This window comes from Macaca nemestrina, chromosome 17 (genome assembly GCF_043159975.1).
Source record: "Macaca nemestrina isolate mMacNem1 chromosome 17, mMacNem.hap1, whole genome shotgun sequence".
Taxonomy (NCBI): domain Eukaryota; kingdom Metazoa; phylum Chordata; class Mammalia; order Primates; family Cercopithecidae; genus Macaca; species Macaca nemestrina.
Window position 1 is genome coordinate 85218515 of NC_092141.1, and position 23999 is coordinate 85242513.

General features: G+C 43.6%; 1 protein-coding gene across 10 annotated transcripts in view; it reads right to left on the reverse strand.

Annotated features, from left to right (window-relative positions):
* LOC105469194 (ring finger protein 157) overlaps positions 1-23999 on the reverse strand; it is a 101350-nt gene that overhangs the window by 59717 nt on the left and 17634 nt on the right. For 8 of the 10 annotated variants that reach the window (XM_011719936.3, XM_011719930.3, XM_011719932.3 and 5 more), the window contains exon 2: positions 14277-14395. In XM_011719936.3, coding sequence (XP_011718238.2) covers positions 14277-14395 — 119 coding nt within the window. Of the gene's footprint in view, positions 1-14276; positions 14397-23999 lie in introns of those variants that run through there. The other 2 variants (XM_011719939.3, XM_011719937.3) reach the window with 2 other exon arrangements.

The window sequence follows — 23999 nt, forward strand, 5'->3', positions numbered from 1 at the left end:
TCCACCTCAGCCTCTTGAATAGCTGGGACTACAGGCACACTCCATCATACATAGCCTATTTCCTTTATTTTTTGTAGAGAGGGTCTCACTATGTTGCCCAGGCTGGTCTTGAACTCCTGGGCTCAAGTGATCCTCCCACTTTGGCCTCCCAAAGTGCTGGAATTATAGATGTGAGCCACTGTGCCCAGCCAAAAGCAGCTGTTTTTGTATTCAAAACAGAAAGTTAAAAAAAAAAAAAAAAAGAACAGCTGGCAGGAACAGCCATATCAATACTAATTGGTATAAACACTGATTCAACTTCTCTGGGAGTGCCCCTTTTATCACTGGTGATCTTAGCGTGAAATGTGACTGTACTTGGTGACGCAGCTCACTGGCCTCCATCCCACTGCCACCTGCTCATGCTACTGAGACTCCTGTCCCTCTGAAGATCCACCTACCACAGAAATCCAACTCCATAAAACAGAGGTCTCAGGGCAGGAAACTCCTGGAACAGAAGCCCCATAAAATCCCCTTTACAGGGCCATGAAGCAAATGCCTGGACCGATTAGTTAATAGTTTTCCAAAGTTCTCTTTCTTTTGCTACTTATTTTCCAAAGGTATAGTTAACCTTCCACATACTGTTAGGCCTCATATTTTATGCTCTTATATACCTAAAAAAACGCAACCCTATACTATTCTCTATAAAAGCAACCAGTTTTTTTCATGTCATCTCTGGAATCATGAGAGAGTTAAAACTAACTCTTGAATAAAATCTACAATCTGGTTATACTTTCTTGGTATTTGAAAATATGACTATGGGGCCGGGCACAGTGGCTCAAGCCTGTAATCCCAGCACTTTGGGAGGCCGAGGCGGGTGGATCACGAGGTCAGGAGATCGAGACTATCCTGGCTAACATGGTGAAACCCCGTCTCTACTAAAAATACAAAAAACTAGCCGGGCGAGGTGGCGGGCGCCTGTAGTCCCAGCTACTTGGGAGGCTGAGGCAGGAGAATGGCGTAAACCTGGGAGGCGGAGCTTGCAGTGAGCCGAGATCGCGCCACTGCACTCCAGCCTGGGTGACAGAGCGAGACTCCGTCTCAAAAAAAAAAAAAAAAAAAAAAAAAAAAAGAAAATATGACTATGATGGTACCTATACACAGCAAAATAGTCTTTGTGTATTCAGTATTCATTTATTAAGTGACTGGGAGCTACTTTCCCCAGAAGGGGGCATTTGAAATAATGTCCTCATCTTTATTAAGGACATAAAGTAATATAAATGGAATAAACCTTTTTTTATAAGAACATAAAAACAAGTTAAATTTCAAAACTGAACCTACAATAAGCCTATATAATTTCATAAAACTAGGCACTTCAGGCCGGGTGCGGTGGCTCACGCCTGTAATCCCAGCACTTTGGGAGGCCGAGGCAGGCGGATCACTAGGTCAGCAGATCGAGACCATCCTGGCTAACACGGTGAAACCCCGTCTCTACTAAAAATACAAAAAAAAAAAAATTAGCCGGGGATAGTGGCGGGCACCTGTAGTTCCAGCTACTTGGGAGGCTGAGGCAGGAGAATGCCGTGAACCTGGGAGGCGGAGCTTGCAGTGAGCCAAGATCGCGCCACTCCACTCCAGCCTGGGAGACAGAGCAAGGCTCCGTCTCGTCAAAAAAACAAAAAACTAGGCATTTTTTCCCTAGCCCAATAGCCAAAAGGCAGAAGCAACCCAAGTGTCTATTGATGGATGAATGGATATACAGTGTATCTATATAATGGAATATTATTCAGCCTTAAAAAGGAAATTCTGACACATGCTACAACATGGATGAACCAAGGACATGCCAAGCGAAATAAGCCAGTTACAAAAGAACAAATATTCTATGATTCAACTCATATGAGGTACCTAGAGTAGTCAAACTCATAGAGGCAGAAAACAGAATGGTGGAGGCCAGGGGCTGGTAGGAGAGGGAAATGAGAAGTCAGTGTCCAATAGGGAGAGAGTTTGTTTTGTGAGATGAAAGGAGTTCTGGAGACTGTACAACAATGTCTGATGAGCAGGGTGGTCACCCCTGGGAAGGGCCTGGAAGTAGGGAGACATATATTATAAGAATGCCTTAAGTGAAACTCTTTAAAGCTCTAAACCATTTTAAAAGTATGAATATTCATCCTCTAGTTCTTTTACTGTCAGGTTGCTGAAAAGCAGGCCACATCCATACTGAATCTCATACCATTTCGAATCAAATGTTTCTAAAGGTGAATTACTTCATGTTGGCATCAAGAGGACCGAGCTCCCTGGCTCTGCTCCTCCCCATGCTTACTCTGGTTTTCCATCTTTCTCCACAAGCCCCCAGACACTTCCTGGCACACATCCCAACCCCACTGAGCAGACCCTACCTTTCCTGTAGTTCACTAAAAAATTAAAATCATTATTTTGCGAACTCTCTTAATTTTCCTACTTCTAAATATTCTTCTAAACCTATTTCCTTCCTCCACTTAGAAGTATTCCCACCTCTATTTTTAAAGAAAATTAAAATATTTTTCATTTAAAAATGAAAACATGTTCACTGAAAAAAATTCAAACAACATAGAAGAATATGAAGAGTCAGGCACAGTGGCTCACACCTGTAATCCCAGCACTTTGGGAGGCCAAGGCAGAAGGATTGTTTGAGCCCAAGAGTTCAAGACCAGCCTTGGCAACATAGTGAGACCCTGGTCTCTAACAAAAAAAGAAAAGAAAAAGAAAAAGTTTTAAATTAGCTGTGCATGGTGTCATGCATCTGTAGTCCCAGCTACCAGGAAGGCTGAGGCAGGAGGATTGCTTGAGCCCAGGAGTTCCAGGTTACAGTGAGCTATGATTGCACCACTGTACTCCAGCCTGGGTGTAGGAACAAGCTTATTTCTCAAAAAAAATAAAGAAAATTTTAGTAAAGAATATGAATTAAGAAGTGAATACCCCCCTTCTTGATATATCCCAAGAGTTACCACTGTAACAGTTCAAAATGCATTATAATAGTATATTTTTATAGCTATAAGTATACGTAAATGCACACATGTACATATATATTATTTTTATCCGAAATGAAATCGGACTCTACATTATATACTGCAACTTGCTTTATTCAGTAAGTGATGTGGTTGTGGACATATTGTCATCTCAGTGGACACAGATCCATCTCATTTTTGCTGAATAACAGTTCATGGCATAGGCACATTATAATTTATTTAACCATTCCACTATAATGGCAATTAGATATTTTCTAATTTTGCACTACTACAAGTAATGCTACAATATACATTGTAAATAGGAATCATTTCACACTCTTCAAAATATTTCTGTAGGAGAGATTCAGAGAGGTGAAACAGTTGGGCCAAAGGGTATGCACAGCTAAAAATGTAATCAATATTTCCAGGCTAAAGGACAGAAACAATTGTAGTACAACTATAAAAGAAGAAAGAAGGAAAGAAGGTAGCATGCAAAAGGCAAATAACCCAATCTCCGTTTCTCTCTCTCTCTCTCTCTCTCTCTCACACACACACACACACACACGTGCATGAGTGTGCAGGAGAAAGATGCCCGATCCCACCACGGGCTTTAGGCCTGTAGGGCAGTAAATGCCAGGGTCCTTGTTCTGTGACCTATTAGGCCAGTTACTCCAAGTCCAGGGCACAAATAAATCTCCAAACATAACATGTGCACAGCATCTGGGGTAAGTGGTGGCCTCTCACAGAGGCTGTTCCTTAGAGTATCCTTTGCCTTAACTCACACTGCCTACAATTCTCTAATCTGCACTGTATTCATTTTATTTTACTGTTTTTTAGACACATCTTATTTTAGTCTGATCACACTAAATGGTCCAAGAACGCACAAGTCATAAATCAGATGAAATCAGATGTTAAAGATGGGTCTTCAAAGGTTACAGCAATGATGCCACACTTGTCTATGAGCTCTCTGACATAAAATCACGTCCACACCTCAGTGGCCACCACATCATTCAGCAAAGCTTCCTTAACTGTGAGCTATTAGAGCATTACTATTTTTTTTCAGGCTCTGAATAGTTCTAGGGATCTCACCAGGGGTTGGAGGAAGCAACTCAGCCTTGGCATAGTACCAAAATGTGGCCAATCAAGGCTTCAAATAAGTCACAGCAACGATCATCAGCCCTGGGGCCTTCCCTGCAAGGTTACAAACTGGTCCATGGTTCTAGGGTAGAAAGTCTGCACCATGTTTATTTGTAATGCTGTTAATCCTATTCAGGTATTTCATATATTTTTTCTTAAAATAAATTACTTCCTAACTGGTCTTCTTATTTCCTGTCTTTCTGATTCATTACCTACACTGTGAATTAATTTATAGAGTTAATTTTCTAAAATGCAAATTAGATTGTAATAGTTATCTTTTTTTTTTTTTTGAGAGAGGGTCTCTTCCAGCCCAGGCTGGAATGCAGTGGCATGATCTCGGCTCGCTGCAACCTCCGCCTTCTGGGTTCAAGCAATTCTTATGCCTCAGCCTCCCAAGTGGCTGGGATTACAGGCATGCACCACCATGCCCAGCTAATTTTTGTATTTTTAGTAGAGACAGGATTTCACCATGTTGGCCAGGCTGGTCTCAAACTCCTGGCCTCAAGAAATCCACCCACCTCAGCCTCCCAAAGTGCTGGGACTACAGGTGTGAGCCATCAAGTCCCGCCATCATTTTTTGAGTCCTTAAAATATTCCTGCAAGGTAATTTTATAGATGGGGAAACTGAGGCTCACTGATTGGCCAGCACCTTAACCAACACGACAAAGTCAGTCAGTAGCAAAGCCATTCATGACTATGACCTCTACTGCCATAGAAGGAAAAGTAAAAAAAAAAATTTTTTTTTTTGAGATGGAGTCTCACTCTTGTCACCCAGGCTGGAGTGCAATGGCACGATCTCGGCTCACTGCAACCCCTGCCTCCTGGGTTCAAGCGATTCTCTTGCCTCAGCCTCCCGAGTAGTTGGGATTACGGGAACCCGCCATTATGCCTGGCTAATTTTTGTATTTTTGTGGAGACGGGGTTTCATGGTCAGGCTGGTCTTAAACTCCTGACCTAAGGTGACCTCCCTGCCTCAGCCTCCCAAAGTGCTGGGATTACAAGCGTGACCCACCCCTCCTGGTCTGTAAAAAGGTTTTTTTGTTTGTTTGTTTTTTTGAGATGGAGGCCATGCTCTGTCGCTGCTGAGGCTGGAGTGCAGAGGCGCAATCTCACTGCAAGCTCCGCCTCCTGGGTTCACGCCATTCTCCTGCCCCAGCCTCCTGAGTAGCTGGGACTACAGGCGCCTGCCACCATGGCTGGCTAATTTTTTGTATTTTTAGTAGCGACGGGGTTTCACCGTGTTAGCCAGGATGGTCTCGATCTCCTGACCTCGTAATCTGCCCGCCTCGGCCTCCCAAAGTGCTGGGATTACAGGTGTGAGCCACCACGCCTGGCCCATAAAAACTTCTTAATATAATATTCAAGGCTCTTCAGATAGGAACCCAATTTGTCTTTCTAGCCTCAACTCCATCCAGCATCCCTCACAGTCCAATCCTTATTGACTACTCACCACTCTGAGCACCAAAAGCACACTTTTGTGTCTTTATACTTCCTTGTATTGCTTATTCATTAATTCTGCTTCAGACATCTCTCCTCATCTCCCCTACCTGGGAAATCCTAGTTATCCTTCCAGGTTAAAGGAGTCACCTCCCAGAAGCCCCTACCCTGGAGAGAGGGCATCCCCAATGCTCTGTGCTCCAGGGACACTCTGGTCCTCTCTCGTAGAACCTATCACAGTACCTCGCAGTGGGGGCACATCAGTTGCCCCACTCTGCAGCAAGCATCTTCAGGTCAGGGGTCCTGTCTTTTCATCTCTGCATTCCTAGTTCCCAGCACAGTATCTGACTCATAAATATTTGTTAAATGAATGAATAGCACCAGGACTAACAGAATCATGTTCTCTTTTTTGCCACAAAGCTCTATATATGCAAAACTGTATGTCACAAATGGATATACTATCAAGTTCCTTTAAATAACTTGCTCTTCCTGACACATGTGATAAAAGGGTTCAATTTACAGAAACTGGATTTGAGTACAACTTTTGGTATATCTATACTAGAGAAAGAAGAAAAGTACACTGTATGCATCTTATTTCTTCTCTTTCGAGACTGTGTCTCAGTCTATTACCCAGGCTGGAGTACAGTAGTGTGATCTCAGCTCACTGAAACCTCTGCATCCTGGGTTCAAGCGATTATCCTGCCCCACCTCCCTAGTAGCTGGGATTACAGGCACCCGCCACCACGCCCAGCTAATTTTTGTATTTTTAGTAGAGGCAGGGTTTCACCATGTTGGCCAGGCTGGTCTTGATCTCCTGACCTCAAGTGATCCACCTGCCTTGGCCTCCCAAAGTGCTGGGGTTACAGGCGTGAGCCACCGTGCCCAGCCTCCTTCCTTCCTCCCTCCTTTCCTTTTTCTCTTCTCTTCTCTCTTCTCTTTCTTTTTTTTTTTTTTTTTTGACAGGGTCATGCTCTGTCGCCCAGGCTAGAACGCAGTGGCACAAATCATAGCTCACTGCAGCTTTGACCTCCTGGGCTCAAGCAATCCTCTAGCCTCAGCCACCCAAGTACCTAGGAATATAGGTGTGTACCACCACCCCTGGCTAATTTTGTTGTTGTTGTTGTAGAGTCAGGGTTTTGCTATGTTGCCCAGGCTGGTCCCAAACTTCTGACCTCAAGTGATCCTCCCGCCTCAGCCTCCCAAAGTGCTGGGAATAGGGATAAGCCACTATGCCTGGCACATTTTAGTTCTTAAAGTAATGCCAGTGGCTGAGTGTGGTAGCTCAGCCCTTTGGGAGGCCGAGGCGGGTGGATCACGAGGTCAAGAGATTGAGACCATCCTGGTCAAGATGGTGAAACCCCGTCTCTACTAAAAATACAAAAATTAACTGAGCGTGGTGGGCGTGCTTGTAGTCCCAGCTACTCCGGAGGCCAAAGCCAGAGAATCGTTTGAACCTGGGGGGCAGAGGTTGCAGTGAGCCAAGATTGTGCCACTGCAGTCTAGCCTGGCGACAGAGCAAGACTCCATCTCTAAATAAATGAATAAATAAACAAAAATAATAATGCCAGCTGTATAGCCCTGGTTGCAGGGAGCATGAGGAAGAAGAAACTGTGTCAATGGGGCCCAGCTACAGAACACACAAGAGGATACAGACTATTAGGAGCTAGGCTAAAACTCAACTACTTTCCTTATAAAATGAGAGGACCGGGCTGGGCGCGGTGGCTCAAGCCTGTAATCCCAGCACTTTGGGAGGCCGAGACGGGCGGATCACGAGGTCAGGAGATGGAGACCATCCTGGCTAACACGGTAAAACCTCGTCTCTACTAAAAAATACAAAAAAACTAGCCGGGCGAGGTGGCGGGCGCCTGTAGTCCCAGCTACACGGGAGGCTGAGGCAGGAGAATGGCATAAACCCAGGAGGTGGAACTTGCAGTGAGCTGAGATCTGGCCACTGCACTCCAGCCTAGGCGACAGAGTGAGACTCCGTCTCAAAAATGAATGAATGAATGAATGAATGAATGAATAAAATAAAATAAAATGAGAGGAGCAGTTTGAAATCCTGTCTACAAAAGGCAGGTAGAGGCCGGGCGCGGTGGCTCAAGCCTGTAATCCCAGCACTTTGGGAGGCCGAGACAGCAGATCATGAGGTCAGGAGCTCGAGATCATCCTGGCTAACACAGTGAAACCCCGTGTCTACTAAAAAATACAAAAAAACTAGCCGGGTGAGGTGGCGGGCGCCTGTAGTCCCAGCTACTCGGGAGGCTGAGGCAGGAGAATGGCGTGAACCTGGGAGGCGGAGCTTGCAGTGAGCTGAGATCCGGCCACTGCACTCCAGCCTGGGCGACAGAGCAAGACTCCGTCTCAAAAAAAAAAAAAAAAAAAAAGGCAGGTAGAGGTGGGGCATAGTGGCTTATAGCTATAATCCCAGCACTCTGGGAGGCCAAGGCAGGAAGACTACTTGAGCAAAGGAGTTAGAGACCAGCCTGGGCTATACAGTAAGACATTCTATCTATAAAAAGTTTTTTTTTTAAAAGCCAGGCATGGTGGTGCGTGCTTGTAGTCCCAGCTACTGGAGAATCTGAGGTGGGAGGATCACTTAAGCCTAGGAAGTCAAGGCTGCAGTGAGCTGTAGTTGTGCCACTGTACCTCAGCTTGGGCAACAGGGCAAGACCTTGTCTCAAAAGGAAAAAAAAGGGCAGGTAGGAGTCAAGGCATTACTTGACTAATTTCTAAGCCTCTAATAACTTAAGAGTTTTGGCAGTAATTATCCGAACAAAACAAGATCTAACTCAATAAAGGAGCAGAAAAGCAACACCAGTTCTTCCACTACCTAAAAAGGGAAGGGATGGTCTTTATTTAACATTTTAAAACTGATTTACAGACAATTTAGTTCCTTTATATAGGGGACCAGAGCAGAAAGACCTTCGGAAGCCCAATTTACTACTTAAGACAGTATTTAAAAACCAGTGAAGAGGCCGGGCAAGGTGGCTCATGCCTGTAATCCTAGCACTTTGGGAGGCCGAGGCAGGTGGACTGCCTGAGGTCAGGAGTTCGAGACCAGCCTGGAACAAAATAGTGAAACTCTGTCTCTACTAAAAATACAAAAAATTACCTGGGCATGGTGGTTCACTCTTGTTGCCCAGGCTAGAATGCAATGGTGTGATCTCAGGATCTCGGCTCACTGCAATCGGCTCACTGCAATTGGCTCACTCCAGCCTGGGCAACAAGAGTGAACCTTGCCTCAAAAAACAAACAAACAAAACAGTGAAAATCCCTCTACGCAGAACGACAAGTAGCTGTAGAAAGAACCAACTGGAAAGGTAGCAAGTATAGCTAACATTGCTGCATGCTGCTTTTTGTCCAGCAATTCCAAGGAATCTTCCAAGCATTACATTATCCTAAAGTCAGAGCTATCTCCATGTTACAAGCAGGTAATTTGAGCGCCTGAGTGATACATTTGCCAAGGTTGCAAAGAGTTTAATGGTAAGATATAAATAAAACTTGCAATCTAGATTCCAACTCTCTTCCACCATCTTTCTGTATATTCATACACTCTAGTTTCTTTACACATATGTAACAAACCTGCAGGTTGTGCACATGTACCCTAGAACATAAAGTATAATAAAAATAAATAAATAAATAAATAAAATAACTGATTAAAAAATCTGACCCTTAAGACTTGATAATAAATTTGGCTTTGGGCCGGGCTTGGTGGCTCACACCTGCAATCCCAAAACTTTGGAAGGCTGAGGCAGGAGGACTGCTTGAAGCCAGGAGATTGAGATCAGCCTGGGCAATAAAGCAAGACCCTGTCTCTACAAAAAAATTTTAAAAATTAGCCCAGTGTAGTAGCATGCACCTTTATTCCCCGCCACTCAGGAGACTGAGGCAGGCAGATCATTTGAGCCCAGGAGTTTGAGGCTGCAGTGAGTTATGATCACGCCACTGCACTCCAGCCTGGACGACAGAGCAAGACCCTATCTCTAGAGGAAAAAAAAAAAATGGCTTTGATGGGTTATCCTAAGTGGTAGATCTGTGATGCGAAGTACAGCTCAGTCAAATGATACACTTTTTAGTCTGCTCATTCAGAAATGACAGGAAATTGCAGAAGTCAGGAAGTCTATGGCATTTATACCTTAATATAACAATTAATTTTAACATATTTCACTGACCATATTCATTCTCTCTGCAAAGAGGAGCCGCTCTTACTGCATGCTGCTGGATGGCTTTAAAAGGTTGTTCTCTTTCTTGTTCCCCTGTAACCTAACACTCATGTGCTGACACCCAAGATCTTTTGCTACAGAGTGGAAGTCAGCTGTTTAGAACTCAAGCTACACATCAATCTTCAATCTCTGGGCCTTCCCCTAAACAAGCATGTTGTGCAGTAATGGCAAAACCCAGAGGTCAGCTCAGCAGACGGAATTACACATGGAACACGAACTCTGAAGAGGCGCTCCAAGAGAACATATCACTGCCACTCATCTACTTTTATTCATTTATTTATTTATTGAGACAGGTTCCTGTTCTGTTGCCCAGGCTGCAGTGATCAGAGCTCACTGAAGCCTTGGCATCTTGGGCTCAAGCAATCCTCCCACCTCAGCCTCCTGAGTAGCTGGGACTAGAGGCATGCACCACCATGCCTGGCTAATTTTTTTATTTTATATTTTGTAGAGATGAGAGTCTCGCTATGTTGCCCTGGCTGGTTTTCAATTTCTAGGCTCAAGAGATCCATGGACCTCGGCCTCTTGAGCAGCTGGGACTACAGGCGTGAGGCACTGTGCTGGCCTCATTCCACTTTCAGGTATCAATATTTCAGAAATTGCACTTGAAGATCTACACAATGGACTCACAAATAGGTTGTGGGCAGAGTTCCTGAGTACACCAGGCCTAATTAGCCAAAATGGCAGAGTGGATCAGGCTCTGAAGCCAGACAGCTAGGTTCCAATCCTGATCCCTGACAGGCTGTGCAGTCTTTAAATTCTGTGTGCCACATGTTCTTCACCTGTTGAAGGAGGACCTTTCTCATTATGATGTGAGGACAAAATGAGATAACACAGAAGAAAAGCTTAGAACAATCAGCCCTGGCAAAAACTAGGTGTTCAAATGTTAGCCATTATTATTATCAAATAACCTACGGGGAAAAGAAAAGAAAAACATACTGCATTTATTCTCTATACTACATTTTTATGTAGCTATATGAAGTTATTCTGATTTGCTTTCCTAATATAAGATTATGTCTTTTAAAAACATTCGCCAGCACGGTGGCTCACACCTGTAATCCTAGCACTTTGGGAGGCCGAGATGGGTGGATCACCTGAGGTCAGGAGTTCAAGATCAACCTGGCCAACATGGTGAAACCCCATCTCTATTAAAAAAAATACAAAAATTAGCCAGGTGTGGTGGCAGTCGCCTGTAATCCCAGCTACTCAGGAGGCTGAGGCAGGAAAATCACTTGAGCCTGGGAGACTGTGGTTGCAGTGAGCCAAGATCATGCCACCGCACTCCAGCTTGGGCAACAGAGTGAGACTCTGTCTCAAAAAAAAAAAAAAAAATTCATTTGCTCTGTGCAACATTAAGCATACTTAATGATTACTACACAAAAGCAACAACAAAAACTCCAATGTTGATGTCCCTTTTTTTTTTAAAGTGGCATTTACTGATTGATTGATTAAGATGGGGGTCTTGCTATGTTGCTCCAACTGGACTCGAATTCTCCTGGGCTCAGGTGATCCTCCCATCTCAGCCTCAGCCTCCTGAGTAGCTGGGACCACAGGCACATGCCACTGTGCCCAACTTGATCTTCTTTGGGAAAAAGCCTCAACTTTAAGGTCAGGGCTGCTACCCAGTATTTCAGGAAGAGCTCAGACATTCATAGGTCGGCACAGGCAAACTTGGGAAAAGTTTGCCAGACAACATAAATTGCAAGTTGAACCTAAAGCAGAATTTACTTCAAGCTTGTCCAACCTGCGGCCCAAGGGTAGACGGCTTTTAATGTGGCCCAACAGAAACTCGTAAACTTTCTTAAAACATTGTAAGATATTTTTGCGGCTGGGCGCGGTGGCTCAAGCCTGTAATCCCAGCACTTTGGGAGGCCGAGACGGGCGGATCACGAGGTCAGGAGATCGAGACCATCCTGGCTAACATGGTGAAATCCCGTCTCTACTAAAAAAATACAAAAAATCTAGCCGGGTGAGGTGGCGGGCACCTGTAGTCCCAGCTACTCAGGAGGCTGAGGCAGGAGAATGGCGTAAACCCGGGAGGCGGAGCTTGCAGTGAGCCGAGATCCGGCCACTGCACTCCAGCCTGGGCGACAGAGCGAGACTCCATCTCAAAAAAAAAAAAAAGATTTTTTTGCAATTTTTTTTTTTTAAGCTCATCAGCCATTGTTACTGCTAGTGTATTTCGTGTGTGGCCCAATGTGACAATTCCTCTTCTTCCAATGTGGCCCAGGGAACCCAAAAGATTGGACATCCCTGATTTACTTATTTTTATATCATCTTTATGGACTGAAAAGGCCAAAACTTTTTTAAATATATAAACTATCTTTACATCAGATGAAAGGAAAAAGAAACAGATGCAAACATCAAGTTCATGTTATTAATAGAAGAAAGGGCATTTTCGGTTTTGTTTTTGCTTTTTTGAGATGGAGTCTCACTCTGTTGCCCAGGCTGGAGTAGAAAGGAGTGATCTCGGCTCACTGCAAGCTCCTCCTCCTGGGTTCAAGCGATTCTCCCACCTCAGCCTCCCGAGTAGCTGGGACTACAGGCGCACACCACCACGCTCAGCTAATTTTTGTATTTTTAGTAGAGATGGGGTTTCACCATGTTAGCCAGGATGGTCTCAATCTCTTGACCTTGTTTTTTTAAACAGAGTCTCACTCTGTCCCCTAGGCTGGAGTGCAGTGGGGCAACCTCAGCTCACTGCAACCTGCACCTCCTGGGTTCAAGCGATTCTCCTGCTTCAGTCTCTGGAGCAGCTGGGATTATAGGGGTGTGCCACCACCCCGGGCTAATTTTTGTGTTTTTAGTAGAGATGGGGTTTCGCCATGTTGGCCAGGCTGGTCTCAAACTCCCAACCTCAGGTGATCTGTCCGCCTCGGGCTCCCAAAGTGCTGGGATTACAGGCGTGAGCCACTGCGCCCGGCCCACCTTTCCCATCGGGCCAGACTTGTTTCCGTATTTGTTCCAGGGAAGAACAAACCATGCTCATTTCAGCTCTGTATCCACAACACCTATCACAGTACCTGACACACAGTAGTTGCTTGGTAAATGTTTGTCAATTCAACAACTTGAATGCTCTTAGGCCTGGGCTGTGCTGTACCCCTGGAAAGGCCTCATCCAACCCACCATTTTTCAAAGGCCAGTTCAACTCCCTGCACCTCTTCCCAGCATAACACTGAAGCAACCTGCCCTTGCCATTGTCTTCTTCCACTCTCAATTCCCACCAAATTCAATCACTTCTGATCTTTATTGTTATTTAAACATTTTCTGTTTCCGTGTTTTGTCTGCTCCACCAAACTGGGAGTTTCTTGGGGAAGGCAGAATATTTCAAGGCAGTGAGGAGCACTGGAAAGATTATTGATGTGTGACCAGGCAAACCTAGTTATATGACTTTGAGAAAAATGTATATAAAACCCTTAGAACAGTGCTTAGAACATAGTGTGCACTTCCTAGCTTCTATCATTATTCATCTCTCCGAACACCTCAGTTCTCTTGCTTATAAAATGAAGTGATAGCCAGGTGCAGTGGCTCCCACCTGTAATCCCAGCACTTTGGGAGGCTGAGGTGGGTGGATCACGAGGCCAGGAGATCGAGACCATCCTGGCTAAAAAATGGTGAAACTCATCTCTACTAAAAATACAAAAAATTAGCCGAGCATGGTGGTGGGCGCCTGTAGTCCCAGCTACTCGGGAGGCTGAGGCAGAAGAATGGCGTGAACCTGGGAGAAAGAGCTTGCAGTGAGCCAAGATCGCGCCACCGCACTCCAGCCTGGGCAAGAGTTCGAGATTCTGTCTCCAAAAAAAAAAAAATGGAGTGATAAGTCCTATGTCAAGTGGTCTTCATATGGAACAGGGGTCTCTAGGACCTTCCTAGCACACAGTAGCCACTCAATAGCCATCTGGCAGCTATTATTACAAAGCCTCCTGCTGGATGCAGAGAAGGTGCTCAATAGAAGTTTATGAGATGAACTGAAGGAACAACTGAGAGAAATGTATTATCTTAGCAACTCGCATATCAAAAGAAAAACTTTCAGTCATTCATTCAACAATCATTTATTAAGGGCTTAACATTACGTGCCAGGCTTTGTTCTAGGTTTGGGATACTACAGTAAAAACAGTTCTTGCCTTATGAAACTTACATTCTAAAGGGGGAGGCAGACAATAAGCAGAGAAAGAGACAAATCAATAAAAGGTTGGTGTTAAGTGCTGTGAAGAAAAAAAAAAGGTAAGCCCTTGGAAAAGGGCTGCCTGAAGAGGTGGCATTTAGGGAGAGATCTGGATCCTCAAGAAAGTTTAATTTGTGAGACTCATCCTCTCCCTCACAAGACACCAGGAGCTCTTCCAGTCCTCTAGCAACAAGAGACCCCATACAACCAAGGAGGCTGCAGTTTGCCTTTAGTGCGTCTCTCTCAACTCAGACCAAGCTACAAACTGCTGAACAAGCAACTGCAAACGTATTTTTGTTACACTTTTTGAACTGGGCACTTAAGCTCCAAGTGGGAGTAAACTGATTACAGCCATACCGCAACTGGTCTGTTCCCCAGAAAGTTCAGATCGCTGTTCTCTCCAAACAGGTAACCTTCAGGATGAGCTGAGTCAAACTTCTCTCCTCCCATAATGAAGTGGCTGGCAAAATAGCTTCCTAGAGAAGAACAAACAGAAAAAAATCAAACAAGCAGAAAACAGTCAACCTAAATCTAGTTTAAAAAAACAAAAAAAAAGCGATTTTTAAAAATGTTAACCTTTTGGGATGTGCGTGGTGGCTCACACCTGTAATCCCAGCACCTTGAGAGGCTGAGGCAGGCAGATCACCTGAGATCAGGAGTTCAAGACCAGCCTGGCCAACATGGCAAAACCCTGTCTCTGCTAAAAATGTAAAAATTAGCCGGGTGTGGTGGCACATGCCTGTAGTCCCAGCTACTCAGGAAGCTGAGGCAGGAAGATGGCTTGAACCCGGGAGACAGAGATGCAGTGAGTCGAGATCCTACCACTGCACTCCAGTCTGGACAACAGAGCAAGACTGCGTTTCAAACAAACAAAAACAAAAAAGTTAACCCTCTGAATGAATAATTAGAGCAATTTCTAATCCCAAGAGTGTTTTCTTTCTCTGATTTGGGACAATGGCACAAAATAAGCAAAATCATAGCAGGGAAAACCCAAGATACCAAACATAGAATAGATCACTGTTTTCCTTTTAACATTCTTAATTAAATTCTTCTAATGATCTGTTTAAAATACCTCCAGCCAAAAGACCAAAAGGTCCTACAATGCACAATAATGATCATATATATATATTTTGGTTCCTGACTTTTGCCTTTATAGTTATTCCATGTATTGAAGAATCTCAGCTACAGGTATCATCATATACATACACTGTGATACTGTAAAATATATGTTTGATCTTCAACCCTATTTCCTGGAACACAACTCTTAAAATCTTTGGAATATCCAGGCGGGCGCGGTGGCTCATGCCTGTAATCCCAGCACTTTGGGAGGTCGAGGGGGGCGGATCACTTGAGGTCAGGAGTTAGAGACCAGTCTGGCCAACACGGTGAAACCCCGTCTCTACTAAAAATACAAAAATTAGGCCGGGTGCGGTGGCTCAAGCCTGTAATCCCAGCACTTTGGGAGGCTGAGACGGGTGGATCACAATGTCAGGAGATTGAGACCATCCTGGCTAACACGGTGAAACCCCATCTCTACTAAAAAAAAAAATACAAAAAACTAGCCGGGCGAGGTGGCGGGTGCCTGTAGTTCCAGCTACTCGGGAGGCTGAGGTGGGAGAATGGCATAAACCTGGGAGGCGGAGCTTGCAGTGAGCTGAGATCCAGCCACTGCACTCCAGCCCAGGCGACAGAGGGAGACTCTGTCTCAAAAAAAAAAAAAAAATTAGCCAGGTGTGGTGGCGTGCACCTGCAGTCCCAGGTACTCAGGAGGCTGAGGCAGGAGAATCACTTGAACCCGGAAGGCGGAGGCTGCAGTGAATCGAGATCACGCCACTACACTCCAGCCTAGGTGACAGAGCGAGACTCCATCTCGGGGGGAAAAAAAAAAATCCTTGGAGTATCCAAAGTAATGTCTTTTTTTTGTCTTTACATATGCTAATGAATTAACCAGTGCCTGGCAGCCCTTAGGTAGCCTCAGGATGGGTGCTTGTCACTGGAAAGAAAAGGCAGGATTAGAGGGTTGGGACTTTCAGCCTATCCCCTAACCACTGAAGAAGGGAGAGGAGCTGAAAGTTAAGCTGATCATCAATGTCCAATGATGTAATCAATCATGCTATATACTGAAGCTTCCATAAATATCCAAAGGAGTGGGTTTGAAGAGCTTCCAAACAGGGGAATACTTGGCGGTTTCTGGAGGGTAACGTGCCCAGAGACGGCATAGAAGCTCTGTGCCCCTTCCCACATAACCTCACCCTATGTCTCTCTCTCTGTATCCTTTGTAATATCCTTGATAATAAACTCGTAAATGTGCTTCCCTAGTTCTGTGAGTCTCTCTAGCAAGTTAATCAAACCCAAGGAGGGGGTTATGGGAATCCTGCTTTCTGGTTGGTTAGTCGGGAGCACAGGTAAAACAACCTGGGGCTTGCAATAGGCATCAGAAGTGGGGGGCAGTCTTGTGAGATTGCACCTTCAACCTGTGGGATTGGACACTATCTTCAAGTAGTATCAGAATTGAAATGAATTGGAGGACACCCAGCTGGTGTCCTCTGCAGAACTGAGTGGTTGCTGGCGGAGAGAATCCCCACACATTTCGCTGACCAGAGGTCACAGAAGTTTTCTGTGCTGCTTGTGTTGTGAGTGTATAGGAGAAACTGAGTTTTTTCCTATATCCACAGACACATACATTTCTTTGCCTAGATTTTCATAAGCCAGCTTATACTTACACACAGAGGTCTCAGTTCCCACCTACCACTACTGCTATACCTCCATAATCTTCTATGATGAATGTTCTTCACACTTTAACTTGCTGCAAAACATGATTGTTTCATAGGAAAATATGAATTTAAATAATACAGCTATCCCTGGCTTTCCCTACCAATGACTACATAGACTATGGTGTAAAATAAGGGGACAATTTAATGCTATGAAAGAAGGCTACACACATACCCTCTCCACCTCAAATTCATTAACAGTGCTAATTGCCAGAACTGCTGGGACATCAGTCCTGGCAGGGCCCCTCTGCCCCTTCTTAATCAGCCATGAGGCAGAAATATTTTCAGTACCATATAATAACCAAATGAAATCAGCAGTCAGGGGCCAAAATTCCCATCAGCCTCATTCAGACAAACCAAGGAACTGACAGGATACGATGGAAGTGAGAAGTCACCAAAGCAGGCTTAGGTTATGCTGAAAATTCCATCTGGGAATCCATTTGAAGTTTGATGATTAAATGAATGCCTCTCAGCCCTGATTTCTATTATCTAATTCTCCCATGAAGGTAAGCTGTCCAAAGTAAAGGACGTAGCCCACTATATACCTTTATCAATACTCTCATATACCCCATTTCTGAAATTAATACCAGGAACTTATTAAGTGGCAAAAGGCTTGGCCAGGTGCGGTGGCTCACGCCTATAATCCCAGCACTTTGGGAGGCGGAGGTGGGCAGATCATGAGATCAGGAGATCGCGACCATCCTGGCTAACACGGTGAAACCCTGTCTCTACTAAAAAAAAAAAAAAGGAAATACAAAAAATTAGCTGGGCGTGGTGGCAGGCCCCTGTAGAGGCTGAGGCAGGAGAATGGCGTGAACCCGGGAGGCGGGGCTTGCAGTGAGCCGAGATCCTGCCATTGCACTCCAGCCTGGGGGACAGAGCAAGACTCCGTCTCAAAAAAAAAAAAAAAAAAAAAAAAAAAAAGGCTTGCTTGTGTATAATACAGTGAGGATATACACAAACTCCCTAAATCAGTTGCAATTTTTGTTAAAGATATGTAGCAGGCAGGGTGTGATGGGTCTTGCCTGTAATCCTAAAACTCTGGATGGCAAAGGCAGGAGGATTGCTTTAGGCCAGGAGCTCAAGACCAGCTCGGGCAACTTAGCAAATTTAGCAAGATCTTGTCTCTACTGAAAACAAACAACAAAAAAAATTTAAAATACAAAAATTAGTTGGGCATGGTAGCACATGCCTGTAGTTCTAGCTACTCAGAAGGCTGAGGCAGAAGGGTCGCTTGAGTTCAGGAGTTCAAGGTTGCAGCGAGCTATGATTGCCACTGCATTCCAGCCTGGGTGACAGAGTGAGACCCTAAGGAAAAAAAAAAAGAAAAGAAAAGAAAAAAGGAAAAAAAGATTTATAGCAAACTGAAAAAAAAAAGGAGATTCAGCACTTTGAGCCTGTGGAGAAGCCATTGGAAGGAAGACAGAGAAGAAAATTCTAGCAAAAACTGAACCAAACATTGATTTTTTAAAACTTTCTACACAAGAAGCTTTAATCTAGAAACATCTATTAAACAAAACAATATGGATAAAATCACTCACCACAAAGTGAGGCAACTATTGAATTAAACAAGCAGAAAAACATGCTTTGAGAGTAATAATGCAGCCCAAATCAAAGCAATCACTGAGGAACTCCTGAAAGTCACCCATCAAAACTTAAAAAGACAAAGGGCAGCCATCTGCAGTGATACAGCAGTGGAATTCATCATTTAGGAAAGCTTAGTTATTAATTATTTATGTCTAGCACTTGCTAGCCCTATTTTCCGAATGCATAATTTATGGAAGGGGAGGTACCTAGTTGCCTTAAGTAGAAGCAGCAATCCCAAATAATTTAAGTCATTTACTGATGAACTTTAGTAGGTATATTTTCTATGCATCAGGAATTATACATTTATCATATATTAGGTAAAATTGGAAAAGTTAAAGATGTTACATGGATGGATGGCTTGCCCAAATCATGAATAAAGGGGAGAAGAGAGTTTGATGTCTGGAGTTGTCTACGTTGACCTCAGTGTGGGACCACTGAATTTCCAATACTTGTGAGAGCTCAGGGGAGGGATCTGGGGCAGTAAAAATCCACGGATGATTGGCTTAGAGGTGGTCGTGATTGAACCTAGTGAGAGAGGACCACTAATGATTTGGGGGCTAAATTTTAGAGTTAAAGCAGGCAACAGGGTTCGATTGGAAATGACCTTGTATGCCATAATATTAAAAGAAAAGAAATGACCACAAAAGATGTGTAGAGCTAATTGTAGTTTTGCCTTGCGTTAAAATCAAGAATAGTCTGGGTGTGGTGGCTCACACCTGTAATCCCAGCACTTTGGGAGGCCAAGATGGGAGGATCACTTGAGCCCAGGAGCTCAAGACCAGCCTAGGCAACATGGTGAGGCTCTGTCTCTGTATATTTAAAAATAATAATAATAATAATATGGTATATTCAGTCAGTAGAGTATTATGAAGCCATTCAAAGTGGTGTTGTAAATCTATATCTACTGACATTAAAAATGTTCACAATATATTACAATTAGACCCTTGTCTCTACAAAAAAATTAAAAACTTAGCTGGGTATGATGGCCCAAGCCTGTGGTCCCAGCTACTCAATAGGCTGAGGTGGGAGGATCACTTGAGCCCAGGAGGTTAGGCCTGCAATGAGCCAAGATTGCACCATTACATTCCAGCCTGGGTAAAAGAGCAAGACCCTGTCAAAAAAAAAAAAAAAAAAAACCCACAAAAGCTATATCAGTTGTATCCTTATAACTGGGAATGATTTCCTCAAAATCACATAGTTGGCAAAACTGTTCTTACTTTTACTTAAAATTAGCTTGAACACCTGTTCAATCACTCATTTAATAATTCTTTGGCAATATGAATTTCTAAACTTTTGGTTATTAAGGGGAAGATGCATAAAATGTGCAAGATTGTATGAATTAAAAAGAGTTCCCCACACCTTCATCTATTTTTTGTTTGTTTTTGTTTTTCTGTAGAGATGGGGTTTCACCATGTTGGCCAGGCTGGTCTCAAACTCCTGGGTCAAGAGATCTGCCCGCCTCAGCCCCCAGAGTGTTGGGATTACAGGTGTGAGCCACTGAGCCCAGCCATCCTCATCTGTTAAAAGGAAAAATAAATTTATTTGTATTTTATTTTAAGACCAAAAATTTGCTTTTTTCTTTCTTTGAAATGAACCCCTGTAGCAACTTGCTTTCATTTAGACAAGTGAGAAAAGCAAATCAGTCTTTTTCAGACTGAAAAAAGCTTTCTATTTGCTCAGTCCTTCTAGAGGGACAAATTGGTGCACAACTATGTACAGCTACTAGATCATCAAATACCAACACCAAACACATCAACAGTCCCCAAACAAGATGACTGCTAGACAACTTATGTATAGTTTTACTACCTTTTTTTTTTTTTTTTTTTTTGAGACGGAGTCTCGCTCTGTCCCACTGCACAGTGGCCGGATCTCAGCTCACTGCAAGCTCCGCCTCCCGGGTTTACGCCATTCTCCTGCCTCAGCCTCCTGAGTAGCTGGGACTACAGGTGCCCGCCACCTCGCCCAGCTAGTTTTTTTTTGTATTTTTTAGTAGAGACGGGGTTTCACCGTGTTAGCCAGGATGGTCTCGATCTCTTGACCTTGTGATCCGCCTGTCTCGGCCTCCCAAAGTGCTGGGATTACAGGCTTGAGCCACCACGCCCGGCCATACTTTTACTTCTTAACACAATGAACTGTGCTTCAAAATCAGAAGTGGTGGGGGAAAAGAACTCTACTAAAGTACTTCTTTGCCTATCTGTTACTAGGAAAAACATGTCACTCACAGATAAACTGCAGAACTCAACTAAAATACACCATTCCTATTTGCTAATGGGAAAAAAACATATGTCACTAGTAGATAAACTTCGAGTGTTCCATTATTAGTGAGCTACAATTTCTTAAGCAAAACTCATACTCAGAATTCTTTGCAGGCTTTAAGAAGTCACATCATACACGTATCTCCAAGATTATACGTAAACCATAAGGTATGAGCGGGAAGGAGAAAGGGGAAATTAATGTTTAACAAGTATATAGTTTTAGTTTCACAAAACAAAAAAGTTCTAGACATCTGTTGCAAAACAGTATGAATATATGTAACACTAATAAACTGTATGCTTAAAAATGGTTGCTATGATTAAATTTAATGTCATGTGGTGTTTTTTTTGCCACAATAATAAACATATAAATATCAAGGAAAAAAAAAAAAGGTATGAGCCAGAATGATCAACACTAAGACAAGTTTGGTAAAACGACTGACCTTTAAAGAAAGAAAGGCATCCAGGCAAAAAGTCAAAATTCTAGACGGGAAGAAAATCGGTGTCATCAGACTTTTCAACAGAAACACTTTATGTCAGAAGACAAGTAACATTTTAAGGTACTCAAAGAAAGAAAAGCCCCTGAGCTGATCTGAGGAGTCTACTAAAGAACAAGCTTCCGCCGGGCGCGGTGGCTCACGCCTGTAATCCCAGCACTTTGGGAGGCCGAGGCGGGCGGATCACAAGGTCAGGAAATCAAGACCATCCTGGCTAACATGGTGAAACCCCGTCTCTACTAAAAAATACAAAAAACAGGCCGGGCGCGGTGGCTCAAGCCTGTAATCCCAGCACTTTGGGAGGCCGAGACGGGCGGATCACGAGGTCAGGAGATCGAGACCATCCTGGCTAACACGGTGAAACCCCGTCTCTACTAAAAAATACAAAAAACTAGCCGGGCGAGGTGGCGGGCGCCTGTAGTCCCAGCTACTCGGGAGGCTGAGGCAGGAGAATGGCGTGAACCTGGGAGGCGGAGCTTGCAGTGAGCTGAGATCCGGCCACTGCACTCCAGCCTGGACCAGAGAGCGAGACTCCGTCTCAAAAAAAAAAAAAAAAAAGAAAATATCTTTAAGAAAACTGAATACAGCTGGTCGCAGTGGCTCACACCTGTAATTATATGATATTTCAATTTTATCATACCTAGTGTATTGAGAATCACAGAGAAAGTTAAAGAAAGCCAAGGTTAAATAAAAACCATACAGTCCTGAATTTGTATTAGAAATTTCAATAAAAATGCATGATGTGTACTTTATCTTTATAAACAATGTTTCCTAACTCGGGCCACTGAAAAGGCCTAGAAACAAAGACCAACAAAGTAGGAGGGGTGCCTCTAGCACCCAGCCTGTAGTCTCCAAACATCATTCCCACTAACAGGAACAAGGGCTCTTTGGAGGCCACATTCCAAGTCTGTGGCAGGAAATACACAAGAGGGGACTAGAACATCTTGTCATACCAGATAAAAAGGACACTCTCTAAACCTGCTAGGGTCATATCCAAGGGACTCAAGAGCTGACTTAAAGAGGTTCCCACAGAGCAAAGATGGAATATATTAAATTTCATCAGGATAATAAGGGCAAGGCATAAAATAAGTATAAGTCAATGAGTTCATAATGATATCTAAAAAAAAAAAAAAAAAAAAAAAAAAAGGTTACCATTGAAGGATTCTAGTAAACCAATTCACTATTTTGGAAACTGGCGATTAAAGGGAAAGCCTCAAGCATTTATCTTGCCTTTCCTATATGAACTGTACCTCTGGGGCAGTGAATAATTAATAGAGGAGGGGAGGCTGGGTGCTGTGGCTCACACCTGTAATCCCAGCACTTGGGAAGGCCTTCAGCCCAGAAGTTTGAGACCAGCCGAGGCAACGTGGCAAGACACTGGCTCTACAAAAAAAATTTTTTTTTTAAGTTAGCTGGGCCAGGTGCAGTGGCTCACGCCTGTAATCCCAGCACTTTTGGGAGGCAGAGGTGGGCGGATCATGAGGTCAGCAGTTTGAGACCAGCCTGGCCAACACAGTGAAACCCCATCTCTACTAAAAATACAAAAATTAGACAGGCGTGGTGGTGTGCGCCTGTAATCCCAGCTACTCAGGAGGCTGAGACAGGAGAATCACTTGAACTGGGGAGGCAGAGGTTGCAGTGAGCCAAGATCACGCCATTGTACTCCAACTTGGGCAATAAAGTGAGACTCCGTCTCAAAAAAAAAAAAAAAAAAAAATTAGCTGGCTTGGTGGCAAGGGCCTTGGTCCTAGCTGTTCAGGAGGCAGAGGCAGGAGAATTACTTAAACTCAGTAGGTCAAGGCTGCAGTGAACCGTGTTTGCACCACTGCACTCCAGCCTAGGCAACAGAGACCCTATTTCAAAAGAAAAAAAAAAAGATGGATGAGGAAAAGTTTCTCTTTACAGAAATGTTCTAGCTAATAAACAAAGAAGGAATGATAGGATTAGAATGTAAGTCTTAATAAATTAATAAATCATTCATTACCAAACTTCTCCCCCACAAAAAAGACAACCAGATACATGCTAGTGACAGAAAACGCAACAAAGTAGTCTTACCAAAGTAAGTAGCTTCAAATTTTAAAGCTTTAAAAAAAATGAACTTGATCAAGCTGCTGAACCCAACCACCAGCTTATAGGGAATAAAACAGAACATGATTAATGACAGTTCAGGGAGGCAACTGGCAAAACTCAGGCTGCAGAAAACTCAAACAAGACAAATGACCAGGTTTCCTCAATGAATACATTGTAAGGGGGGAAAGTATGGCAACAGAAAATCCAAAGTACAGATTTTATTTTATTAAACCCTTTAATTTCCACATATTTTACTGTATACAATCAACAAAAACCAGGACTTTCTTGGTCCCAGCTATTGTTCATGTTCCTTCACTGGTTCTTCTAAAATAACTATAAGAAATAAAATACAAGGAAATAATAGATGTTCAAATCATATGGGTTCACAGAAGTACTATTTACAATAATCAAAAGGTGCAAACAAATGTCGAACAACAGATGAATGGGTAAACAAAATGTGATATATAGTATGTCCAACATATGTCCATACAACGGAATATTATTCAGCCATAAAAAGAAGTGAAGTTCTGATACATGCTACAACATGGATGAACCTCCAAAACATCATGCTGAGAGAAAGAAGCCAAACACGAAAGGTCACATACTGTAGTATGATTCCATGTATATGAAATATCCAGATAGGTAAATCCACAGAGACAGAAAGTGGACTGGTGATTGCCAGAGGATGGGGCAGGGGAGAGTGGGGACAAACTGTTTAATTGGTTTTATTTTGAGGTGATAAAAATGTTACAGAGGCCTGGTGCAGTAGCTCACATCTGTAATCCCAGCACTTTGGGAGGCTGAGGCGGGCAGATCACTTAAGATCAGGAGTTCAAGACCAGTCTGGCCAACATGGAAAAACCCTGTCTCTGCTAAAAATACAAAAATTAGCCGGGTGTAGTG